Source organism: Nanorana parkeri, unplaced genomic scaffold (assembly GCF_000935625.1).
Source record: "Nanorana parkeri isolate BGI_ZX_2015 unplaced genomic scaffold, ASM93562v1 scaffold455, whole genome shotgun sequence".
Taxonomy (NCBI): Eukaryota; Metazoa; Chordata; class Amphibia; order Anura; family Dicroglossidae; genus Nanorana; species Nanorana parkeri.
Genome location: NW_017306723.1, coordinates 1,170,293 through 1,180,673, shown reverse-complemented (window position 1 = coordinate 1,180,673; position 10,381 = coordinate 1,170,293). Strand labels below are relative to the sequence as shown.

The following is a 10,381-nucleotide window of genomic DNA, read 5'->3' as shown; positions in this document are numbered from 1 at the left end:
CCACAACTGTCTGCAAAATACGTTAGGTACTTTAGTCTCCCAGCCCTCTACCTGTAACCAAAATATCAGCACTGGGTGGAGTGACCTTTTAATCCATGGTGTACATTGTGTAATTGAAGGCTGCACACTGCCAGCTGTCAGCGATTACATTTGTAATGACAGACTAATGTGCAGGACGGACTTATGTGATCCCAGCTATTCACTCCTGCAATCTGTGTCTTCTTGCTGGAGGATAAAGGAACAAAAGACAAGAGGCAGAGGCATTGCACAACCTCCAATCACAGGCGAGGCTGCGCAGACACACTGACAGGTCCAGCGGGCAGGCAAATACTAAAAGGCCAATCTGCGAACGCTGCACAATAGCCAATCAGGCTGAGGCTTACAGGCTGTGTTCTGCTGGCAGAAAAACCAGCCCTCTGAGGGAAAATTGTGGTACCTTTTCACTAGCTGCATCACTGCTAACCACCGCTTCTCTAATTTTTTTTTTTACCTTCCTCCCTCAACCGCTGCCCTTCCTTTCACGGCAAACTTTTGGCAAAAGCGACACCATTGTTTTGTGCTCCGTTGAGTTCCTCCTCACAAATGCCTTTCAATCAGGGAAGCCATTAAATAGGACACACACACACAGAGGCACAAGGAGATAGCAGCGGATCGGGATAGAGAACAAATATGCAAAGTGGACACTTTCCACAGCAGACTCCTCGCCTTGTCTCCTAGGGCAGCTGAGACGCAGCGGAAGGACGGAAGAGACAGGCGGCTGTGGAACAAAAGCACACTGAGGAGAAGGCAAAGAGAGAAGAGAGCGTGAGAAGGAGGAATTGCTGTCACGGCTGAACCTGGCACCTGGAGATGCAACCCACAAGCAAGCTTATGAGCCTGATCCTCCTCATCTTGATGGGCACCGAACTCACCCAAGTAGGTCATTGCCAAACCTTTCATTTTCCTCTGATGGATCGCAGCACAGCGATATGTTGCTCTCTGCTTTCCATCCGGCCGGCTCTTCTGTCCAAGTGTGCACATTGCTGCTGCGATTACAATCTCACCTTCTAGAACCTCTGGGGCAAATCTGGAATTTTAATCGGGGTATGTTGTGGTGTTGTTGACACCCCTTTTTCTTGGCAGTTCAAAGGGCATGGGAGGCCACCGCTGGCTGTGCTGGACAGCTGTAGTAAAGGATGAGGCTAGCAAAGACCATTTACTATATGTAAGTTGTGGCAGACATGGGTAGAGTCCCTTTCTTTACTATAGATGATAATGATCCCCAATTTCCTGGGACAATACCTGTTCCAGAAAACTTATTCTTGCAAAATGTTGTCCCTGGTGTTTGAGACCAGCTGTGCCTTAGAAGTGCCTCAGTATACACATTTCCATCAGTTGTAGACATTGTTCTAGTGTTCTTCGGGCATTGTAAGTGTTTGTTTGCGGTCAAGCATTTACCAGCAAAAAAAAAATCAAATTACCAAAATCAATTTTTCTAAAATTCTCCAATTTGGGTATATCGATATTCTGAAGGCCCATTGGTGCTATACTGAGCCTGCAGACCAGCTTAGCAGCAGAATGTCCCTGGAATATGTTTGGAAATGTTGGCAGCTTTGTGTTCCACTTGCCATCTTTTGAAAGATAGCTGTAGCTTGTGTGTGATGTGACAGGACATAGGGTTGAATCTTTTTGCCATCTTATGATTGGATCTCAAAGTGTGTGTCAGTCTTAAAATTGCATCCAGCTTAATTGTTGAGTGCCTGTTAAAATGGTAGAGCCAAGTGGTCTAGTATGTGGTACCATCGCAATCTTTCAATACAATCAACAGTAAAGTCTGGTGGTATTTCAGGAAAATCTCACTATGTATAGCCATATCTCATGAAATGATCTGAAAGACTATTGTATACAGATCTCAGCATGTGTGTGGCTTGCATACTACGGATAAAAGTGGGGAAGTGTCTTTAGATCTTGTGCATGCTTCTTGATTGCCTCCTCAAGATATGATGCATCTTCCAGGTTGAATGGGATCATGGCACACCACCACAGCACCCGGGATAAAAATCCTGGAGGTGTCATATATTGCATATATGTGTGTGTCCAGTTTTACTCCCACAGCTGCTGCCATTCAACATCTTTCTATATGCCATTGAGTGACAGTGACATTTAAAATGTCCTTTCTGTGCGTGTGCTGGTGAGATCTAGGGGGGCAATTAGCTGGCTGGTTACACGTGAACTTTATCTTTTGCTTTCGAGCATGACCACCGACTGCACAGATGTGTTTGATTAGCCAAATAGGAGTCAAGTAGGGAGGATTTGCACTTTTCTAATGAGATTATGAATAGAAAGTGTGCGGAGAAGCCAGGAAACCAAATTAGATCTGGATTTCCGGATACATTATCTGGCGGATCACATCTCTAAGTCTGGGGGGGCACAGTTGGCAGATACTTTATGTAGCATTTATGGGTAACATGCTGCTAAACAAAAATGCTCACTGCCTCATTGCTTCGAGGATTTTTAAAGTGCAATCACCCAGAGCAACAAGATTTCAGCACCATTTAGTTCAGTTGGATCAAAGATAACTGTTGGCTGGTTGCTTTGGGATACGGGCACCCCACACATGCACATTGTCACTTGCAATGGCTTAGCTTGGAAGAGTTCTTCCAGAGTACCACAGATGGAGGTGTCAGTGCTCTGTAACTACACCAGATGATTGACAGCTTGCTTGTGTTAGCTGTAAATAGCCTGCAATAAAAACTGTCTGGAGAGTGTTCAATGCAATATATAAAAGTAGCACTCAGTTAATGAAAAGATGCTCAGAATTTGCGTGAGCTGGCTGCAGAAGAGGGTGGCTTAACATACTCCGCTTTTGCTCGCTTTACCGGGGTAACGACAGGGTCTGATCGATGTAAACACTTGAGATAAATTGTGCCAGCGATGGATGCCCTGTGTTCATGTACCGTCAGAGAACAGCTTGTTTAATTCTAAACACAGACATAAGCTGGAACCCCGAGAAGTTGAGCAGATTATTCTGCCAGGCACAGGCGGTGCAGTACAAGCTCCCCTGTAATGCACAATTGCACACTGCACCGTCTAACAATCAGTGTCACAGCCGGACACACACCTCCGCCTCGCCGCAGTACAGAAGCGCCGATGATGAGTGGAGGGACGGAGAGGCAGATAAATTGCTACCTGAGCTGTGATCCGGGATTTTTCAGGGTGGAGGGGAGCTGTGCCGAGAACAACACAGAAAACATCTTACAGAGTGACTTTCAGATGCAGGAAGGATGCTGCTTTTTATTGCACACATTGAACAGAGCCGCAGAGGTAATAGGACATGAGCAGCGGGGCTGCATCAATCTCTATCCTATTTCCACTACATTACACATTCATATATGATCTCACACGCTGCTAGAAACAAACCATCGGCCACCACTTCTCTTGCCATTAGGAAGGACAGATACTAACAAGACCAGTGTCCAGGCTATATCTATATAGCTCTGTCAGATTCCGCAGTGCTGTACAGAGTACATCATACCATTCACATCAGTCTCTGCAACAGAGGAGCTTACACTCTAATGTCCCAACCTTAGTCACACACTATTATTATACAATTATACTGTATATCTCAGACATATTCTGCAGTGCTGTACAGAGAACACTTAGCCACTCACATCAGTCTCTGTACCAGAGGAGCTGACAGTCTAGTGTCTCACCAGCTACACACTATTATACGTTTATAAAGTTGTGACATATTCTGCAGTGCTGTTCAGAGTACACAGAGCCATTCACATCAGTCTCTGCACCAGAGCAGCTTACGCTCTAATGTCATCATCACCATCACACAGTATTATTCTACATTGACTGAGTCTGGTCATCCGTGGCATTAGGGTTCTGTGTAAGCAAGTTTTTGATTTACTCAGCTAGTTGAACTTGATAGGCTTGTGTCTTTTTTTCAGCCTGACTATGTAACTATTTATGTACCTCTAACATCCTCTCCAGTGCTGTGCGGAGAGCATTGTATCAGTCACATCTAGACCAGATGAGCTTACACTCTGATGTCCCCACCACAGTTGCACATTTTTACTAATATACATTTATATAGCTCTGACATATTCTGAAATGCTGTACAGAGAACATTTAACCATTTGCATTAGTCTCTACATTAGAGTGTGTATTTAGGTTGTGGAAGGAAAGTTGCACCAACATAAAAACTACACAAGAAAGGTGTGCCAACAAGATATTGATTACTAAGGAGCCCAGCATGTCAATGAACAGTGCTAATCACTTAGCCACTGTATTGGAATAATCTCATCCAGTGGCGGACTGGGAAAACTAAACAACCTCGGCATATACACCAAACCAGTCTACATCTGTAAACACCACTGAAACCCACCAGAGCAGTAAATTGTGTGCCGATTCAGCAGAGGCCTGGTGGGCAAATTAAAGAACACAGTGTATTCTGCAATGAGTTTTCCTACTCTAGAAAAACAGGGATGTTGGGAACTGAGCAGTTCTCTGGAGCAAAAAGTTGGTTCTAAACACCACTGCTTTTCTGGTAACTCTGGTAGATGCAAGATGACCAACTCAGGCACATTACATCTGTTATTGTGGGTACAGGAGTCACAAAACACACTTACAAGCAGTCACCTTGCACAGAAGTCATTGTGTGTCGATAGCAGGGAACAATAAATGTGTTGTAACTGCTAACAACATTGGACCCAAATGTTCTGCTTGGACCCAGGTGTCTGTGTGTGGGATCCTTGAACAGGAGCGGAGGAGAAATCTTCCAATGGAGAGATATGTTCTGGGATCCTTGAACAATTGGAGGTGTGAGACTGTGATGGGTAAGGCCTTGATATACCAATAAAATGGAGGGATTCAAATCACAGAGTTCACTGCATGTATTTTTGAGGGGTTATTTTCCATGTCTTGAGGATAACCAAACACACATTACAATGTTTAATGGCAGCAGCCGTTTACCACATCCTTCCACAATGATACCGGAGCTCCCTCCACAAGGCAGGGATCAGCTTTGTGTTGCTGAGCCCTGATTTCAAATCATATAAGTGACCAAATATTTCTCAACTGTAAAAAGTATGTAAGTATGTAAATCGGAAGAAAGGTTTTTTGCAGAAGGCTGAATGTAAAGTCGGCAGAGTAACACCTAGATCTTTTCATGAGATCATTATTCTGCCAATAAAGGTGTACTCATAAACTTTCCTAAATATAGTGTTCTTGGTTTGGGTGAAACATTTGAAAACAGTGTGCTAGGTGCTATAGCATTGCGCAGAATAGTAGCAACAGTGTTACATTATACAAAGGAAAACAGTTTCATCTCATATTTTTTATATCAGGTCAACCATTGTTTAAAGTATTATTTTTGTATATTATTTGGTTTATTACTTTGGTTATTGTTAAAGTTGTTTGTTTAATAAAAGGGCTGCTGTGGCCGGTAAAATCCATGTCGCGCAGTCCGTGTGTTTATTGGGGTTTTAACGGAGGGGCAGAAAATTGACGAATCCATCAGTCATGACCATACAGAGATGGTAGTGGAATAACTGCAGGGAAGAATGAATAATATTACCCAATATGCTGTATAAAAACTAGGGAGAGAAGAAATGCCATAACCATTTTCACCACTTTGGTAATAAAAGGTTTCACAGCACCATAAAGGGGCCAAATCAGATCAAGCATCCTGGCAGCACCAATGGCACTTCCTGAAACTCCTCTGCAAATACTAATTTTCTGAATGTCCGTATTTCTTTAAAATGTTTCTACTCTGTCCATCCCCAAACAGCTCATGTGAAACCGCTCGGGCCTGGCAACAGGTCAGCCAGGGTGTATGACTGCTCTGGTGTCTACCCATCCTCCAGCTATTGTGTTGGGTCTTTCCTCATAAGTTGGGCACCTTATGATGCCTACAATTCAGTGCATCACTTAGCCAATACTTTTTTCCCCAGGATAGGGTAACTTCAGGGTTGTGTTCATACAGGCGCTAGAAGTAGAACTTCAGGTGACATTCTACTGGATTCTAAATTTTCTACCGGCTCACCGGGAGAAGCAATAATAGTGACTGGACCTGAGCCAGGCACAACATTGCTAAAAGTTGTATTTTTTCCTAGCTTTGGTAGTATGGGAAAGGAGGTAGGACTGCAGTTAAGTGTTCTCACTGGAGAGATTCACTGTCACTTATACAAATTGCTGAAAAATCCAAAAATTGTACAGCTGTCACTGCAACAGGAGCGGAGGAGAAATCTTCCAATGGAGAGATGTTCTGGTGACAACTAAGAGGGTCTTTCCCTCCCTCATTTCCTTTCACCTGACAGCGGTTTTAAACTTTACCCACAATATGTACTTTAATGGAGAAGATGCGGAGTTGTATTTTAGTAGAAATGCCATCTCAAAGTCTAAATCTTCATATTCATTTGTGTAAAAAGTAGGGATGCACCGATACTTTGAGTACCAGTGCCGATACTTGGCATTTTCATGAGAACTACCAGGGTTGCAGCGGTTGCAGCTGGGACCGGGCTCTGGTGCTCCACCACTGTCCTGAAATCATTAGTCTGTAGTGTTTTAGAAAAACTGTCACATGACAACAAATAGAAAGTGGCTGGTTGGCTCCAGCAATGCTTTGATCATTGGTACTTGCCAATATATCATTTAGCAGATCCTAAACGTTCTGTAAAAAGAATCTCTCAAAGCCAATGTCAGCTGGAAAGAGGTGTCAGGGGTACCCAGGTGTAAATCTGTCCAATATTTATCCCATCCACACATTTCTGAAGCATACATAAAAACAAAATCAGTGTTCTTAGCTCACCTCTGCTTCTTTACACTATCCAAGCAAACCAACCAAATATGGAGGGACACATTTTTCCTTTCCCCTGCCGTCACCTGGGAACTTTAATGAAATCCTTAACAATTCTATCAGCTACAACACCAAAGCTGATGCAAAGACTAAGAAGGAGCCAATGTGAATGAGCTTGTGATACCTGTCCACGTTTGGAGGGATGTGGGTACCTGGGGAGGAAGTAATTGGCGTTTTTTGAAAACAAATCAGCAACGGCAGCTCCCGTAAATTCAATTAACATATCAAAGCAAATATTTCTATCAACATGAGGACACCCTTCGAGTGCTGTCCCCCATTTCAGAATACACTTGGCCACGTCCCTTCCATTTTCCAGCTTTGTAACTTTATTTCACAATGAGACTGTCGGCTGCAATTCTCAGATAAGCTTTTCATTTCATTGACAGTGACCACCGAAGGCATGCTATTACCAATCATCTGCTGCACACTCCCAGATCTGGAAAGTTCTCTTGGGCAGGATTGGGTGTTGCTGCTTCCTTATACTTCATGAAGCCTAAATGTGTATGCTAAGCGCTCCATCAACCCTTTCTGTGCTCTCCCCACTTATCACACAGTCTGCACAATAAATGTGTCTGCTCCAAAAATGTAAAGAAAGAATGTGTTTTAAATGTTATGAAAGCTTTGATAAACTTTTTATGTGGCATGCATCTTGCCATCAAAATTGTACATGTGGGCGTGTCTTGCCAAGATCCTCCTGCTTTCTCTAATGTAAGGGTTAGGATGCGGCAGACGCCACCTGCAAGTGACATCTGCTATTAATTGTATTAGGCACAAAAGAACCACAAACACTAACAGGGCATCTGGGCATTTGATAAATACATAAAGCAGAGAACCCCTTTAAAGTGAGCCTGCAGTATTTTTACAAGTCTGCGTGAATAAATTCCTGATTTGTCACAATTTACAGAAACACGCAATTAAAATATTGTAGAAATTCACAAGTTTAAAGAATGCAGCAGGGGCTGATCAGTGTCAAACATTTGTGAACACAGCCAGTAACTGCAGAGGCACCAAGGCTTGCATGATTGTTATTTCTAAGCTAGCAGCTCAAATATATGTATGTGTGTGTATATATATATATATATACCGTATTTTGCAGTCCATTTATATATATATATATATATATATATATATATATATGTATTGTATTTTTTTTTTTCAGTCTGTACAAAAAAAGCATTAGGTGTGGACAGACGCAAGTGCCGCGTCTGTTGCAGGATGTACACTTTCCTAGGTCAGGATAACACTTTCAGGTAGTCAGTGGGTGTGCAGCAGCTACCTGCCTTTTAGCTGTTCATACAGAGATATAGAACATGCAAGCTGATTCTTCACTTAAAGAAGATTCCTTGGCAGTTAAAAACAGAACCCCTGCAATGGGGCTATGCCCACAATGCAAGGGTTAATTGCTCATTTTAGTCTAGGATGTAGAGTGAAGGAAACAAAAAGGTACCCACCCAAGCTTTACTCTCCTTCTCCCTCTCTGCTCCGGCGGTCTATGCCCCACTGACAAGTCCATTAACTTGTATTATACATGAAGATGCAGGGGGACATGCCACAGCCGGAGCGGAGGGGGAGAAAGCAGAGTGGTCACTGCCGCAGGACTGAAGTTCGGGTAAGTATAAGTTTTTTGTATTTACACCCTAGACCAAAATGGGTACTTATTCCTTGCAGTGCTGCAAGGTTTACAATTTGAACTGCCCAGAGTTCTTTACCCACCTCTGGATCATAACATTGAGGGCAGGTCTTAGAGATCTCACCATAGTTTTGCCCAGTCTGTTTATAATCAGACCCACACCAACTTTCAGGGCCGGCGCACACCTAGGCGATTTATCCTGCAGATTGAGTCGCGCAATATCACACAAAACACAGATTTGCATTGAAGCCAATGGAGGCTGTTCACACCTTTTCAGATTGTCACGCGGACGACATCGTCTGTCGCGCAAAGTCCTCATTCACACGAGGAATGGGCGTCCCGTACAGATTCGTGCTGTGTGCACGGCAGGGATGTGCGGTCAGGGGAGGCAGCTTCAAGTCTTTTTTCTCCATTCAGATCGGCTTCTAGCAGGTTACACGGCAGGGAAATCCTCCCCTCTGTGTAACCTGTCATGGACGGAGCGCTGCCTGTTAATTACAGGCAGCGCTGCATCTGACTTTTGACAGGTAGTTAGGTTACAGCAGCGGGCTTCCCCACTGTCTGTGTAACCTGACTTGGTGAGGAAAGAGCTGTCACAGCCTCTACTCTGCGTTAGAGGTGTGAGCTCTGTGGATGGCTTAGACCAATAGCAAAGCGCCATTGCTCCAAGCTGTCCAATCAGAAGAAAAACAAAACAAACAAACAGTGAGGACTTTGATGGCTCACCAGTGACTCCACAGTGATGAGCAAGTGAGGGACAGGAAGGCTCCTCCCTTTGTCCTCCCCACACAGCTTGGTTACCGAGTTGGGGGCAGGACTTCAGGGGGATGGGCGGAACTTCGGTGAGACGGAGCGGAGCTATGGTGGGCTGGGGGGTGCCTCACCCAGCACAGAAGGCACGACACGCCACTGGTGCACAGCCGTATCGGGCTGCTCCCGGGAAGGACAGGTGCTGCGTGTGATTGGGAGTAGGGTGGCCGTACACTGCCCTAAACTCACCCGACCTGCAAGTCCGTGCGGATGTCCGTACTCGTAGGCTGACAGGATGGAGCCTGCCTGCGTCCGAGCAGGGGCACCTACGGACGGGCGGGCAGGTCGGGTAAGCGTAGGGCGGCATACAGCTGTGTACTCACATAGAGAAAGACAGGCTGTTGCGTACAAATCACACGCAGTAACTGTCCTTCCCGGGAGCAGCCCGATACAGCCGTGCACGCAGCACGGATCTGTATGGGCCGCCCGTTTCTCGTGTGAGTGAGGGCAAAAAGGTGCAGGAGCTATTTTCGGGCGGTTGTCACACGGTTTAGGTCCCATAGACATCTTTATGCATTGAAAAGCGGAGCGCAGTTTTCACAGAACAGTCGTGCAAACCAAAACGTGCGAAAACTGCTCACCAGCTCAGTTGCCTGGATGTGAACCTAGTGATAACATGCCATATACTGTAGCTCCATATCACTGAAAACCTGATTTGCCCAGGAGGGGGATCAAGAGAAAAGCCAGAGTGCTACTCTACAGCCAGATAAAGGTTGTCTGATGGTATTGGTATTTCAGGTCTAGCTTCATTATACAACTTCTGAAAGCTGAAATGCTGTTACCTAAATACCTGAGTTCACGTCCCTACATATATTTATCATGGTTTCTTTTCAATGTAAGATATATATGAGAAAATCAACACATCTCACACCTCTTGTTTAGAGTTGTTTGTAGTAGAGGTGCAGCGAAATGAAAATTTCAAAACCGAAACGAGACGGAAATAAAACAAACAAATTGTCAGGACGAAACTGAAACCGAAAATGTTTTTTATTTTAACTTTTTCACATTTTTCAAATATTGTATTTAAATAAACTTTTTAATTTCTTTATATTTTTATTTATTTATTCATTTTTTATTAAATATTTTTATCTTTTACT

General features: G+C 44.1%; 1 protein-coding gene across 2 annotated transcripts in view; it reads left to right on the top strand.

Annotated features, from left to right (window-relative positions):
• The first annotated feature begins 246 nt into the window (after positions 1–246).
• Positions 247–10,381, top strand: part of OLFM1 (olfactomedin 1) — a 60,023-nt gene continuing 49,888 nt past the window's right edge. Inside the window, exon 1 of one of the 2 annotated variants that reach the window (XM_018560450.1) lies at positions 247–915. In XM_018560450.1, coding sequence (XP_018415952.1) covers positions 850–915 — 66 coding nt within the window. In that variant the 5' untranslated portion in view covers positions 247–849. The remainder of the gene's footprint in view (positions 916–10,381) is intronic. The other variant, XM_018560452.1, reaches the window with a different exon arrangement.